The sequence below is a fragment of the Recurvomyces mirabilis genome (assembly GCF_035927965.1).
Source record: "Recurvomyces mirabilis strain CCFEE 5264 chromosome Unknown scaffold_14, whole genome shotgun sequence".
NCBI classification, from domain to species: Eukaryota; Fungi; Ascomycota; class Dothideomycetes; order Mycosphaerellales; family Teratosphaeriaceae; genus Recurvomyces; species Recurvomyces mirabilis.
Window position 1 is genome coordinate 50,125 of NW_027041948.1, and position 14,873 is coordinate 64,997.

The 14,873-nt window shown below is 53.0% G+C and overlaps 7 protein-coding genes across 7 annotated transcripts; 3 read left to right on the plus strand and 4 right to left on the minus strand.

Annotated features, from left to right (window-relative positions):
* Positions 1-166: 166 nt before the first annotated feature.
* On the plus strand, positions 167-1,213 carry LTS14_005643 (uncharacterized protein; the record flags this gene model as incomplete). Its single annotated transcript, XM_064838341.1, has 1 exon — positions 167-1,213. One exon carries the CDS (start codon positions 167-169, stop codon positions 1,211-1,213), a length of 1,047 nt encoding a protein of 348 aa, XP_064693795.1.
* Positions 1,214-1,939: 726 nt separating this feature from the next.
* Positions 1,940-3,831, plus strand: LTS14_005644 (uncharacterized protein; the record flags this gene model as incomplete). The annotated part of the gene is made up of 2 exons (XM_064838342.1): positions 1,940-2,236; positions 2,290-3,831. 2 exons carry the CDS (start codon positions 1,940-1,942, stop codon positions 3,829-3,831), a joined length of 1,839 nt encoding a protein of 612 aa, XP_064693796.1.
* A 694-nt stretch (positions 3,832-4,525) lies between these two features.
* FAH12_2 (Oleate hydroxylase fah12) lies at positions 4,526-5,959 on the minus strand (the record flags this gene model as incomplete). The annotated part of the gene is made up of 1 exon (XM_064838343.1): positions 4,526-5,959. The coding sequence occupies one exon, from the start codon at positions 5,957-5,959 to the stop codon at positions 4,526-4,528; it is 1,434 nt and encodes a 477-aa protein (XP_064693797.1).
* Positions 5,960-7,123: 1,164 nt separating this feature from the next.
* On the minus strand, positions 7,124-8,376 carry LTS14_005646 (uncharacterized protein; the record flags this gene model as incomplete). The annotated part of the gene is made up of 2 exons (XM_064838344.1): positions 7,124-7,545; positions 7,605-8,376. 2 exons carry the CDS (start codon positions 8,374-8,376, stop codon positions 7,124-7,126), a joined length of 1,194 nt encoding a protein of 397 aa, XP_064693798.1.
* Positions 8,377-8,801: 425 nt separating this feature from the next.
* On the minus strand, positions 8,802-9,413 carry LTS14_005647 (uncharacterized protein; the record flags this gene model as incomplete). Its single annotated transcript, XM_064838345.1, has 1 exon — positions 8,802-9,413. One exon carries the CDS (start codon positions 9,411-9,413, stop codon positions 8,802-8,804), a length of 612 nt encoding a protein of 203 aa, XP_064693799.1.
* A 1,162-nt stretch (positions 9,414-10,575) lies between these two features.
* Positions 10,576-12,835, plus strand: LTS14_005648 (uncharacterized protein; the record flags this gene model as incomplete). Its single annotated transcript, XM_064838346.1, has 2 exons — positions 10,576-12,222; positions 12,272-12,835. 2 exons carry the CDS (start codon positions 10,576-10,578, stop codon positions 12,833-12,835), a joined length of 2,211 nt encoding a protein of 736 aa, XP_064693800.1.
* Positions 12,836-12,985: 150 nt separating this feature from the next.
* On the minus strand, positions 12,986-14,435 carry LTS14_005649 (uncharacterized protein; the record flags this gene model as incomplete). The annotated part of the gene is made up of 5 exons (XM_064838347.1): positions 12,986-13,554; positions 13,617-13,800; positions 13,855-14,093; positions 14,157-14,345; positions 14,402-14,435. The coding sequence occupies 5 exons, from the start codon at positions 14,433-14,435 to the stop codon at positions 12,986-12,988; spliced, it is 1,215 nt and encodes a 404-aa protein (XP_064693801.1).
* Positions 14,436-14,873: the final 438 nt, after the last annotated feature.

Genomic DNA, 14,873 nt, shown 5'->3' on the forward strand with positions numbered 1-14,873 from the left:
CCACAAACGTCAAAGCTTCATTGAGATTTGGCCCCGAGCTTTGCAGACCCAACAACATTGTTTTGAGCCTGGTACCAACTGTAACACTCCCGGTAGCCGATCTTCTGTTTTCAAGACCAGCTGTAAGACGAACAACAAGCAACAGACGGCCGCCACCCAAGAAGCCATGGAATCGGAGACCTTCCTCGCGGCTGTCAAAGCTATGCAGGCAGACGTGGATCGGCTGAAGCAGGAGAATAGAGAAGGAAGGGTTGAGGTAGAGGCTTCTAGGAAACGTATTCGGTATTTGGTGGACGAAACTCGAGACAAAGATAGGCGTATCAATGTATTGAGGAGGGAGAAGGCGGAGCTTGAGCGGCGGTTGCTGAGTGACATGATTCCCAGGACACCAGATCAGTCAAAGGTGCAGGAAACACACCACGATTCATCAGCCGCCACACCACCAGATGGAAATGCTGGCTCGCCCTTCTCGCTCCACAACGTAGAGCCAGCTACATCACGCAACGAGCTCCGAGACACGCCCCAAGAGCTTGCGACAGGTGTAATACGGGCACCATCCAGGCGGATCCAGGTCTCCCGGTTCTCACGCTTACCAAGCTCACACAAAGACTGGGTAGACATGCTCGACGACGACATGAGAGTCGGTGCTGGAAGTCAGGAAGAGGCTCTCAAGTGGCGTACAACGAAGATTCGATTCGTGGACTTACTGCCCGTCGCATGGATTCCGAGGCCAATCGCACCATTCGATAACGCTCAGCGCTACGATTCCAAGACAAAAGCATATCGAAATGTGAGCGAAGATGGCGAGTCGCCAGGACACAGGCAAGAAGCTCAAGCCTCGCCGTCTGCCCAGGACATCAACACGAATCGCAGACTGCTTTCCAACGACCAAGAAGGCTACAGCGCATCTCGAAGCACCAGTGTCAATCCAAGAAAGCGAAGCCCACCCGTCGACGACATCGACTCCATGCGCTATCGTCGAAAAGCCATATGCGTACGTTGCTGGTTGACAAGCAGTCATTGCGACTACCGGGGTCAATGCCAGAGCTGCAAGGATGTTGGAGAGCGTTGCGTGCGGAAGATGTGTCTCAACAGCCTGGAGTGTCGCCGTCCTGGCTGTCCTTGCTTGCATCCTGGTCAGTGGCATGAAGATGATGAGGAGTGGATGGTTGAAAAGGGACCGCTGCCTCGTCGCGAAAGGTGGCAGGAGTGAGGAGTACGTGGGAAGCTGTGTAGAAGCTGAGAACGGGCAGAACATGACCCCTGCTATACTGGTAGCCTCTTAGTACAGCGCAGTCCCATTTGAGGTGAGGGGTGCAGAGGATGAAGATGGCCGACATGAAGGACTCTGTAGAACTTTGGCACTTACGGCAAGCCATCCCAACCACACCACTCATCTTGAAACTGAGAAGAAAGGGATGATAGAAGGAGAAGACGAATAGCTCCTTCAATATCGACTGGAAAAGGACGGTGTTCAATTATCCTGGTCAACTGCTTGTCGTGAGTAATTCCACAACGACGTCCGACAATAGAATTCACGCTTACGCCTGCACCCGGCAGATCTTCTCAGTCCGTCTTCGGACGTCGTCGATCACAAGGCTTTTAGGCTCTTGCTCTAGCTTGCGATACTCCTTCGGGAAGTAACGCTCCACGCTAGTGACATTGGCTTGCATATTCTTGTCGATCTTCGACGACTTCCACCCAGTACCCGGACACACAATAGATACACCGCGGCACGTATTCAGTTTACTACATATATTACACCTTCGAGGCGCATTTAGTGCTATGCACTGTAACCATGAAGCTCTTGAGAACTGCCGCAGATGTTCTCCAGCCTCGGCATGGCACTGTATGGTGGCTCAGCCAGCTATAGATATGATGCTTGCGATGGCCAGCACGTAGACCCTGACCTAGAGTCGTATTCATCTCAGATTCGAACATGACCTACCTACGATTCATCACCAGCCTGCTGCTGGCAGCATGTGGGACCATAGCAGCACCGACGGGTCCCCAACGCAGAGCGTCAACGCCCATATCGTCCATCACCGTTGCGCAATGGGTGTCGTTCAACCAGTCCGTCAATGGTCGACTGCATGTCAACTATCCGTTCGCCAAGCCATGCTACAGTCTGTATGAAGGCAAGACATCAGCACCAAACACTGCTCAATGCTCTGCTATCCAAAACGGCTACACAGATGAAGTCTACGTAGCCAGTCAGCCTGGCGGATACATGAATGTAAGTATGTTGCGGCAAGAGCTCCACACATTCCTGTCTCACATCTTGAACAGACGAACTGGGGATACTGTCAAGCCACAGCCCAAGAGTGCGGTCTCGACTTCAACCTGCCTCAAGATCCATTGTACTACACTCCACCAGCCAACTGTAGGCAAGGCGCTACACCAGACTACTATGTCGATGTCCAAGCAGTCTCCGATGTCCAGGCCACTCTGGCCTTCGTGAACAAGACAGGCATTCCACTCGTAATCAAGAACTCCGGCCACGACTACAAAGGCCGCTCATCCGCTCCCAACTCCCTGGCACTGTGGACACACAACTTACAGCCCGCCATGAAGTTGACGAGGAACTTTGTCCCAGACGGCTGTACTGCACCCGCAGCCGATGGCGTCACCATGGGAGCTGGACAGGGTTTCGGTGACCTTTACAGCTTCGCCGAGGCCAATGGTATCACGATCGTAGGTGGCTCCTCACGCACCGTAGGCGCAGTCGGAGGCTGGATCAGTGGCGGAGGCCATGGCGCCCTGTGCAACACTCTCGGCCTCGGCGTCGACAATGTACTGCAGATCAAGGCAGTCCTGCCGAACGGGACATATGTGACCGCCAATCGCTGCCAGAATCAGGACATCTTCTTCGCCTTGCGAGGAGGCGGCGGGTCCACCTTCGGCGTCAACATCGAGATGACTACGACTGCGCATCCGAAGACGCAACTCCAGGTGGCGTATATACGCTTCTTGTCTGCTGATCTGGACAGCATCAACAAGTTCATCGCCGTCGCTGTCCAGAATGGCGATCAATGGGCCAAAGATGGATGGGGCGGGTATATCTCACCCGGTGCAATGTCCATACTCGTCAGCGGTCTCGTGCTCTTCAATCCCAAACTTACCCATGCGGAGGCAGTCGCCAGTATCAAGCCGATGACCGATTACGTCGCTTCTCTAGGTAACATCGCGTTGAACAACGAAGTCGATACTAGTCCGTCCTTCTACCAGGCATACAACCAATACCTCCTTCCCAACGAGGAGAAAGTCGGGATTGGTCTCGCAGTAGGCAGCCGTCTGATGCCGAGATCACTCTTCACTTCTACCAGCGGCCAGCAAAGCCTGACCACTGCACTGGAGCAAGTCGGGAAACAAGTCGAGCCCATTACCGGCACGACAGCCAACCCGGACCTAAAGGTCGTGAGCTACGGTGCACCGTACCAGTTCCTCGTCACGGCGCCGTCCTCATATCCGGACAACGACACGGTCGCTTCCTCGGTCACTCCAGCATGGCGCGATACACTCTGGCATGTCATTGTCGGCCAAGCCTTTGCCAATAATGCCGACGTAGGCACCATCAACAAGGCCTTCGCATCAGCACACTCTGCCGCCAAGATCCTAGAGGGAGTGGCGCCGAACAGTGGAGCGTACCAAAATGAAGCGGACGTGTTCCAGGATAATTATATCCAGGCTTTCTGGGGCCAGGAGAAATACGATAAGCTGTTGTCTATGAAGAAGACGCTTGATCCGGGCAATCTGTTGACGTGCTGGGAATGTATCGGGTGGGATAGTGGTGATGCTCGGTATGGATGTTACCCTGCTGCGCCGTCCTGAGCTCGAGGGCAGAGGAGTGGGCTGTTGGTCAGGCTATGGTGCCCATGCCATGATATCATGAGAAATGTATCACGATAGTCTTCGCTGTATCTCCGTACGCACTGGTGTGGCGCACCATGTTGTTATTCTCATACGCTCATGAATCCGGTACTGTCATCGATTTCCATCATTGCCTGACACTCTTATCAAGCAAGATCTTGCAGCCGCCGTGCAGATTCTCATTTTCAAGAAGACCGCGGTATTACATTGAAGAAGTTCAAGCTCGAAGGTTGCACAAAAGAGAGCACACGCATGAGCGAATCCGAGCGCCTGATGTCACGCGAGCATCAGGTGTGGATGACACTAGACATATCTGCCGTCTAGCAACCCAGCTTCATCCGAAGCTCTGCATCTTCGACCTGATTCAATTGAACATGAGGAACCGCTTCCAAGTTCTGAAGATTATTGCCACAAATGGGCATCTAAATCTGGTGTCTATGGCCGACTCTAGCCGTCTAGTAACAACCAAGGACAAAAATGTTCAATCACCAAAGGCTTTCCCACAACAACACCGCGCTAAAGCGCAATCCACCAGAGCCCGCTTGAACGAGAGACACATATCATAACCTCTAAGTCATCTTCCACGCGGATCCGGCCGTAGTGGCTCGCTGGATCTTTACTCGTTATCGTCTTCGACCTGCACCATCCTGCTCTTCTAGCTTGAAGCATCGAGCTTCGCAGGCGCCACACCCAGGCCGTTCCTGTTGCGGAAGAACATCACGCCCTTATTCTCACCCTTCGCACCCTCGTTTGGCTCGACCCACTGGCACCACCTCGCACTCTTGTAGATCGACTTGAGGAACCCTACGGAGCCACCCTCGACATCCGCACGGTAATGCTGTCCCATGATTGGCTTGATGGCCTCGGTGGCCTCGTCGGCGTGGTAGAAGGGGATGGTGGAAACGTAGTGATGCAGTACGTGAGTCTCGATGATTCCGTGGAAGATCTGACGACCGATGAAACCGAACTCGCGGTCGATAGTTGCGGCGGCACCACGAGCGAAGTTCCAGGATTCGCCACTATAGTGGGGAAGCGATGGGTCGGTGTGCTGGAGGAAGGTGATGGCGACTAGCCAGTGGTGAACCCAGAAGTATGGCACAAAATACCACACAAGGAGATTGGTGAGACCGTAGTTGCGCCCGACCAGGAACAGGATTGAGCCGGTGATCAAGAGACCAAGGTCGGACAACAAGATGAGCTTCTCATCCTTACGCTCGTACAACGGGCTGCTTGGGATGAAGTGGTTGACGCTGAAGTCGCCGTTGTTCTTGCCGGCGCCCTTGCCCTCTGGCTGCTTGGCATGGTTGTTGTGACCAGTGACATTGGCGAGGAGGTAGTATTGCCATCCGACGAGCTGCTGACCGATGAGCATGAGTGCGGTGTAGATCGGCGTCTCCTCCAGCAGCTCATGCATCTCATGGAGCAGGAATCCAGACTTAGCGGCGTGTGTCTCACGAGTGCGTGGGATGAACACCATGTCGCGCTCCATGTTGCCAGTAGCCTTGTGGTGCTTGCCGTGGCTGATCTTCCAGCTGAAGTATGGCACCAGAAGAGCGGAGTGGCAGATCCAGCCGACGGTGTCGTTGAGCGTCTTGTTTGGCGAGAAGGACTGGTGACCGCACTCGTGAGCCAGGACCCAGAGACCGGTACCTACCAGGCCCTGAATGACAGTGTAGCCGGCCCAGAGTGCCGCTCGGAGCGGGTACGAGGGCACATACTCGGGTGTGCAGTATGCGTTGAAGAGGTAGAAAGTACCAGCCAAGGTGGCCATATCACGAGCGACGTAGGCCAGGCCGCGGAAGGCGGAACGCTCGAAGCAGTGCTTGGGGATGGCATTGCGGATGTCGTTGATTGTGTAATCGGGCAGCTTAAACTCGTTGCCGTATGTGTCTACGAGCTGGCGGCTCGACTCTTTTTGCTGAAGATCCTCGTCGGAATCCATGGACGAGAGGGAGGTGGAGGATGCCGAGGCTGTCGGCGACTCAGTAGGTGTGCTGAGGGAAGAGTTGTCCGAGGTGGATGAGACGGATTCGACTGCGGACACATTGCGCCGCAGAGGAGCTCTGCCGCGCAGAGTTGCTGTGCTCATCGTGGATGAGTGGTCGTGGATGTCGGTGGTGGTGGTGGTGGTGTCCTGATGTTGTCTCAAGACGAAGACACTCCAAGATGACACAGCGAATGTGGTAACAACTGTCTTTTCTCGTTGAGGCGTTGACTTGGCGATGTTGGGGTGGGAGATCTGTGATAATGCTTGTATGAAAGCGAAGGACACGCGCTGCCCAAGATTCAGGACGAATGTATCTGGCAAAAGAACGACTCTGATGTTGTGGAGCAAGGAAGAGAGAGTGCAGTCGGTGGGAATAGTTTTGTTAGCTGATTTCCAAGGTGCGGTCTGCTCTGTCCAGATTTTTGGGCGGAGGGGACTAGACCCTGCATATCATCATTGAACGATCGCCCCACCGGGATCTGGACATGCCATTGCATTGAGCAGCTGTCAGACATGCACACTTTCTTCCTGGCTGACATGCAGATACGCCCTTCAGGAACCATAGTATTCCTCCCTGACTATTTCTACACACATCCGCGAACGCTTTTGATCTGATAGGAAGGCAAACGGCTATCGATTGCCATCGCCCAGAGGCGATTTGGGTCCCGCTAGTGCCCAGCTTGTCGCAACGTGTTCGGACCAGAGAGTGGTCATCGTCTCAACGAATAGAGACTTGGCGCCCAAGACACGATTAAAAGCCGGGAAGGCATCCCATCTCACCGCTATGGATCAGCAGACTTCAAGTCCGAAGAGACGGGACGACCAATCTGCCATGTGCGGATACATGGCGGGCATAAACGTCGTATCGTCCTGCTTTCGTGATGCGGCTCGAAATGATAAGCTCACGAGCACACGGTCGAGTGGAGAGACTTGTCCACCTGCTTGCGTAGCTTAACATGATAGGCTCAACGAGTGGCGATCGATGCCATCCACGAAACAATCGAAGAGCCGCAGAATCGCATGTGAAGGACACCGAGCATGCCATGCGACTTTCACGTGTCAAGTACCATCGTACAACCAAACACGACGTGCACCGTCATGGTGGCACGCATGCCGTGCGAGTTCGTAGGCTAGGACTATCATAATTGTAACACGTCATTCGCATCGACGCCATGCACCATCCAGCTCGTTGAAATGCTGCCCACCCATCATGCAAGTGTTGAAATGCAAGAACCAAATTCACCAGTCCAATGACATCGCTACTCATCAAGGTCTGTCAGGCCACAGCTCCTTAGCAACATCCTTAACAAGCTTCAATTTGGCGAACATCTTCTCCTCTGTCATGCCCTCGGCACCAACAGCGACGGAAGCGAACCCACACTGCGGCGAAATGCCGATATTCTCCATCGCCTCTTTCACACTCCTACCTTGACCCTTGGCGATAATCTCAGCCGCTTGCTTTACGCGGTCGACGATGACTTGCTTGTCTTCTAGCTCTGGTTCCTTGGTTGTGACGACACCGAGAACAACGTTCTTGTGGTTAGGCAAGAAGCGCAAAGGTTCAAAGCCGCCGGATCGCGGATTATCGTATTCAAGGTAGAAGGTGTCGTAGTTCAGCGTCTTGAAGAATTGCTCGGCGATTTTCTCATAAGAACCCTCGCTGAAGTGCATTGACTTCGAGAAGTTGCCTTCACGGGATCAGTCAATGTGTCGTCTCACCAGAACACGCAGCATAATTCGAACTCACCTCTGCAGACATGGAGACCAACATGCATGTCATCTGGCCTCTCAGCAATGCAATCATTGTGCGCCTTCAGATACGCCTGGAACATCTTGTCGGTATCCTCTCCATCATCCCTCAAACCGGACAACATATCATCCGAGCAGAAATACGCCAAAGTCGGATCGTCGATTTGCAGATTCCTCAGACCTTCTCCATACAACGTCTTGATCTCCTGCCTATACGCCTTGGCCAAGTCTTCAAAGAACTCCTCATCGTTCTTATACACATCCGTATTATAGCACTTCCCCTTCGCCAATCTCAGGTGGAAGTAGCAAGGCGGTGGCATGGTGAACTTGCAATCTTTCCATTGCTCTTTTGGTATGCACTCCCTTAACAACTTCCAGTTATCCAGATACGGCGACTCGACGTACTTGATCTTCCCCTCGCAAATAGCAGCCATAGGATATTGTTTCCCGGCCTTCTTCAACGCCGCGATGGGGGCCGCACTCAAGCGTGCAAGATCCCATGGTACCGGAGATACCTCCTTGAAGCCCTCGAGTTTCTCGAAGAAACCGGAGAAGTAGTATTTCCTGTCGAATTCTCCGGAGCAGAGGGCGCGGACATTATGGTCTTGTTGTTTCTTGACGATGTCTTGGATCGCCTTTTGCTGGGTTGACCGAAGTTCTTGTTGGCTGATCTTGCCGGCATCGAATGAATCTTGGGCGTCGGAGACGGCGGTTGGGCGGATGAGGGAGCCGATGTGGTCGGCGTGGAAAGGGAGTTTTGTTACTGTCATGGTTGCGGTAGTAGTATGATTACTTCTAGATAATGATGCTAAGAGATGACAATGCTTTGGAGCAGACAACTAGGAAAATATTGACATTCACTCCACCTTCCCATCCACAGTGATACCTTACCAGCTAGACAGCCTACGTATGGTAGCCCTACGCCATGTGGGGTCATTTCGGCGGCTGCCGCTGTTCGTACTGGACAGCTTGGTTGAAGATCGGAGCGTTTTCTCGGCAGTTGCATAGTGTGAAGAAATGCAATGTCATGAGTTATCACGAAGCGAGCGGGATCGTGGGTGTGCTCTCTTTTCGGTAGGTGGGATGAATCTTACGTGCCGAGGCGCGCGTGAAAAATGTATGCCTGAGGTTGACCATGGAGATGAATGCTCGCTCTGATCCTGACTCTGGGTCTCGGCTCCGACTACAATACCATCTATCGTGCCGATGTTGACGCGGCAGTATTCACAGTCTTGGGCGGCGGCGGTGCCGGCACATCGGCCAGGTTCAAGCCCATACTCGTCCAGAACATGAGTGCAACCAGATGCATAAGACCCACCGTGCCTTCCCTGCCGAAAGTCGCCGTGCATTTCTCCCATAGATCTGATGACAAGGACCCGCGAACCTCCAACAGATACCGTGCGGTGTCGTATGCAAGGCTACAACTATCGTTCAGATCTCCAGGCTTCGCGCCAGAAGTGATAGTATCAGCTTGCCCCAGGCTGAGTAGACCGAGCTTGATTGCCTGGGATTTGTGCGCGAACGTCACGTATGGAGACTTGAAGTATGTAGTGCAGAAGAGACAAACGGTTTCCATGGCGTCCTTTGGTAGCCCGTGAGCCTCCTGCTCGATGCTCGCAAGCATGTCTACAGACATTCGGCCAGTCTTTGGTAGCACAGCCAGGACGGGGAAGAGTGTCTTACTGGCTCGTTCGGCAGCTCCTGGATGAGGTGCATTTTTGTTCACGGTGTCCTTGAAGTGGTCGTAGAATTCTTGTTGCTCAGGTTGCATCTCATCGCGAGGGATGGAGGGAATTCGAGTAGACATGGCTCCGATTCTGTTTCGTCCAGGGGTTGATACGATAGGCCACCGCTTAGCATTGAGAATTACTGTCTGACGAGAATTGAGCTCGAATACGAGTTTAGTAGCGAGTCTGGTATGAGTGTTTCAGCAGCTTGGAAGTAAGAGCGAGAGGTTCCTTCCAGCTTCGTCCGATAGACGCGCTTCTCCTATTCAATTGCATCACTACGGTATTCTGACAAGGGTAGCGCAGTGCTGTCTTTGGTGGCGTGTATAATAAGCTGTACATGTAGGCGCAGCGTTCAAAGACTAGCGTCGGGATAAAGAAGCCGCAGTTCTCGCTTGTTTTGCCTTGCAGGTTCCAGACCTCCGCCACGACGACTGCAATATGGTTATGTCCTTGCCGTCTGATGACCACCACCTTCGCAACAGGCCAATGTTCAGGTGGTGCGCGGGATTCTACCTTGAGATGGTAGGCGAACATATCTTTTGATAGAGTGATAAGGGCAACGAAGGTGAAGTCCTCGAAGGCAGCGACTCTCGCCTGGAGCCGCCGCATGAACGCCACATTGGCTTGAATCATCCGCATCTGCAGCCTTGCTACACCCACGGTCACGGCATCGGCATGTCTCGTATGACACCATGCGTGCCAGTGACTATCCATAGTCATGCTCGGCACAATCTCAGTATGCTGTAGCTCATCTTCTTGTAACACGCGATCACTTAACGAGGATACCTTCACGCTTAAAACGAGTGCACACTGATGGGGTACACGAATTTCACCGCATGCGCCTCTGCTAATTTACCACTGAACGCGTCGGCGCAAGCTTTGTATGGATGGGCAGGGCCAGTACGACTCATCCCCAAGAACGAGACCACTCAGATTAGCTACCCCGGCTGCCAAAAGCTATGTGGTACTGGCAGTGACTACTACGATTGGGCGCAAAGCAGCAGTACCATCACGACATGGGTGCTGCCAGTAATCGGCGTACTGCTCCAGGCACCGTTCGTCTCGAATGTGAGCTGCAGACGAACCGCACTACGGCCCTACTTACTGATATGAGATCATGATCAGGCATTCTTGGAGACAGTCTTCTCCATAGCGAGGTGGATCGGTAGCCCTATCGCATCACTGAGCTACACGCTATGGAACATCAAGGTCTCTGGCAGGTGCGCTCTTATGGTCGATATGGCCAGTGAATACCTCGACCACGATGAGGACACCAGCAGTAACTTCTCAAGCATGAGAGACAGCATGTACCTTCTGGCCACGCTCAACCAATATAGTATAAACGGGGATGTTTTGAAGATCAATCGTCAAGGCTCCAAGGCCGCCGAAGGATTGTTGCGGGTCACGTTGTTCAGCAAAGATCTTCGTCTGCTCAAACGCCAGTACGTACTCGATGAGCTTCACCATGCGCAACCAGTCCTCGAGCCGCAAGTGGCAAGCACTTTGTCCTCGTCTCAAGCTATATTCGCAGACTTCGACCATTCGGCTGACGCCGAAGGACGACTGGAGCCAGATGAAGAACTCAACTCAATGCGCCAAAGGCTTGCCCGCCAGCTTCGAGAGACACGCAGGAAAGGCGTTGTGCCGGTTTTTGTGAGTACAATGTGGTTCTTGTTCGCATTAGCGATATCTATTCAAAGCTCATTTGGCCTCCTTGGCCAGGATGCTGTGGCACACGACCTGGCACTTGGCTTACTCTTGTCCTGGCTCCCGATTGTCATACTTTGCAGCATCGTAGACCGGAATCCTGTATCAGCGGACGATATTCGTAAGAAGTTGAATAGGCTCGTCGATCATGTCAGACAATCCCTTATGGACGAAGACATCTGCAGAAGGTTTGTCTTGACCATCGACGATGTAAAACAGCGAAAGCAAATGCGGCACGACATTGCGAAGCTGAGTCTAGCTTGTGGCAGCATGAAAGGCGCACAATTCTTCGAGAAGTTCGCCGGCCAAGGTCGACAGAAGTGGCACTATGGCGCCGCTCATGGTATCCTCTGCGACATAGAGGATGCTTACATTGCTGAAAGTGGACGTCACTGGCTCAGAGATGAGAAGCGTGCTCGGACGTACTTGGTTCTCGGCGATATACGCGGTGGCTTGGACTGGCTTGACTATCGCGAGCTGCAACAGGTGGTCGTCGCAGTAGTATGTGTTGAAGCAACTACATTTGGGGCATGGATTGTATCTTACTTTACTCCGACCGTGGGACTAGGGTGTAGAAGCTTTGGATATACGGTCTTCGGTACCATAGCGTTTGGTCTTCTGGTAATCGAAATCGGATTATGGTGGTGGTGGGATGCGCAGAAGAATGAGCTTAAGCAGCTCGGACGCAGAGCGACAAGCGTGGGTTTAGACGGAACCAGGCTTGCAGGGCCACGGGCAGCTGTGCGACGTGCTTGGGTAGCAGGCCTAGAGTGGACCTGCGTAGGCTTCATGCAATTCGCACGAGCGATACTACCACGACCTGCCGTTGTTAAAATGGTTGATCGGTGGCATGCTTTGGCGGCAAGGCTGACTGCTTTGGGAGCAAGGTTGACTGCTTTGACTCCACAACAACGCTGGGATCGTCTCTTCTTCAAGCCTGTCGAGTTGACTAACACTGCTTGGCTGACGTATCGAATGCTTGCTCAGACCTTTGGCAGCGACAACACTTGCGAATGTATGAGTAGTATCTATGCCGGTGGAGGAGGCTACATTGATCTCTCTCAGTGGAGCGTAGTGTCCAATGGACAGTACGTCCGCTATTACTGGGCTACAGGAACGACGATCTCGGTCATGATTACAGGCCTGGCTATGTCTTACATTGTGCTGGAGTGGTGTCTGGTGAGTCGAGCTGAACGGGGCTATGGGTCTATGCTGACAAATTCTGCAGCAATCGCATCTCAGCACTGCCAACGCACACGATGCGGCGATCGGGCTACGTCGAGTAAGGAGGTTCAGGCAATACACATACCCAATGCGGTGGGTATGGTACGTGATCGACGACATCACACACAGCATCGAGAACGTCCTGGTGAAGCTTTGTAAGACCTTGGGAATCCTTAGTCCAACATACCGACCGCGAAACATTGGTCTCCGCTGGGCAGTATCTCCGATGAACAATCGACAAAATCGAGTTGATCCGGCGAGAGCATTCTCGCTGGCCACACCAGGTCCAGTCAGAAGGCGCGCAGATAGCGAAATACCACTGGTCAGCTTCAGCAGTGCTAGTGAGGATCATGCCAACCAGTCTCCGCCATCCACGGCCTGGAGCGAGCACTACCGCAGCCCATCTGATGCAGGCAGCGGAGGGTCCCCAAGTGAGGTTCGGCGCGGGTTGTTAGCTCCAGATGGCCATCAGAGACCCTCGTATGAGCGCCAGAGCAGTAGCAATGCTCCTTCCATGCAATCGTTTGACCGGTCGATCTCACCGTCACATAGAATAAGTGAAGTCTAGACCCGATTCGCTTTTGTTAGGTAGCCATGAAAGCGCTTCTACCTATGGTCATCTGTGAGGTTGAGCTGTACATACATTTCAAGCCTGCTTCCTCTACACATCGCTGCCGCTGTTGAAGCACGGGTATCATCGCAATTGCGTAATTCCAACCTAAGCTTGACCTGGCCAGACCTCGTCGGCAATGCTGCGGATCAGCTTCAGCTTGTTACGCATGTCTTCATGGCTCAGAGAATTGCCTTCGGCGTGTGAAGCAAACCCGCATTGTGGCGATACGCTTAGACGCTTCAGGGCTTCCTCGCGACTACTCCCTGATCCCTCGGCCACATAATCTGCAGCCTTGTGCACACGCTCGACCATTTCTTTCTGGCTTTCGAGCTCCGGGAACTTGGAGGTCACTACACCAAGCACCACGTTCTTGTTCTTTGGTAGCTGCTTCAGCGGCTCGAAGCCACCGGCACGGGGAGTATCGTACTCCAGATAATATGTGGACACATTGAGGTTGTTGAAGAGCTTTGTGGCGATGTTGTCGTAGGCGCCCTCAGCGAAGTGGGCAGAGTTAATATAGTTCCCGCGGCATAGGTGTATGCCCAGATGGAAGTCAGACGGTCGTTCGAGACACTGGTTGTAGAATTTGATGTAAGCATCGAGCTGTTCCTCGGCCGTTTGGAAGTTTTCTTTATCGTTCTTCCAGCCTTCCAGCATGGCCTCCGAACAGAAGTCTGCAAATCTACGTCAGCTTACGACAATTTGGTCACGGAACGTACAGCTGGAAACATCCTACAAGCAAGGTTGGGGTCATCGACTTGGCCGTTCCGCAAGCCTGCGTCGTACAAGATCTTCAGCTCCGTCTGGTAAGCTTCGGCCACGTCGGCGAAGTACTCGTCGTCGTTCTGGTACGCTCCATCGACGTATGCCTTCTTCGGACCGTAACGAAAGTGATACCACGACGGGCTTGTCAAAGTGAGCTTGCATCACTATAGGTCAGTCAAGGACTGTGCAACTAGTTGAGCAATGCGTACCTTGATATTCTTCCACTCCGATTCTGGAACCAACGTCTTCAGGTACTCGAACTCTGGCAAGAAGCTTGACGTGCCAGTGTGCTTGATCTTGCCCGTGGCGATCGTGACCTGGTTAGGTACAGTCTTGGCATGCATGAATGACTTGACATCCGGGGCATATGCTCGGAAGATGCTCTGGTCGTAGCCGCCCTCTCGAAGGTTGATCTCCTCCATGCCTTGCAGTGTCTCGAAGAATGTGCCTGTACAGGATTGTTAGAACCGTACCCCATGGCTCGTGCAGGTCCGCTACAACAACGACTGACCCCAGAACTGGTGGCGGGAGTGTTCGCCATTGGTGATACTGTGGATTCCACATTCTTCCTGAAGCTTGACGATGTCCTTTATAGCCTTTTCCTCGATGGGCTTGAGTTCTTCTGGAGGTGTAGACTTCTCGGCGACAGCATATCGCTTTTTGACAAGCTCGTCTGGCCGAAGCAGGGAGCCAATGTGCTCTAAGCTGTGTCAGCAGGCCTGACGATGTCAAAGAAGCATGACACGATATCAGTACCTGCACGGAAGGGTGGGTTTCGAGGAGCTGACATTTTCGAGTAAGTTGAATATTGTTGGACTACCTTGATGTCTGCAGAAGATTATTTAGACTTCTTGGACATACTCTTGCTTCGACCTGGACCAAGAGACAAAATCCTCGTACTGCCCCGCAGATGTGTTGCGTCACGGCAAGTGCGGACGACCCGACTGCCATCGGCTCTCACCAACCAGAAGATTACCCGCAGACGAGGTTGTATGCTTCGTTACCATATCTGGGAGCGTCATAACCAGAAATCTGGGTCAAGGCATTCTGATGAGCACTCGGGGATCGATGCTAGATGTATCACAGTCCCAATCTAGCATCGATCCCGGAGTGCTCGACAGCTAGACTGGAGATGGTGGGTCGCATTAATATCGTCGTAGTGCCTGGTAGCATCTTATCGAGGTCTTACAGTGGATGTTGAGGTCTGCTCGTCGACAATCGAAGACTA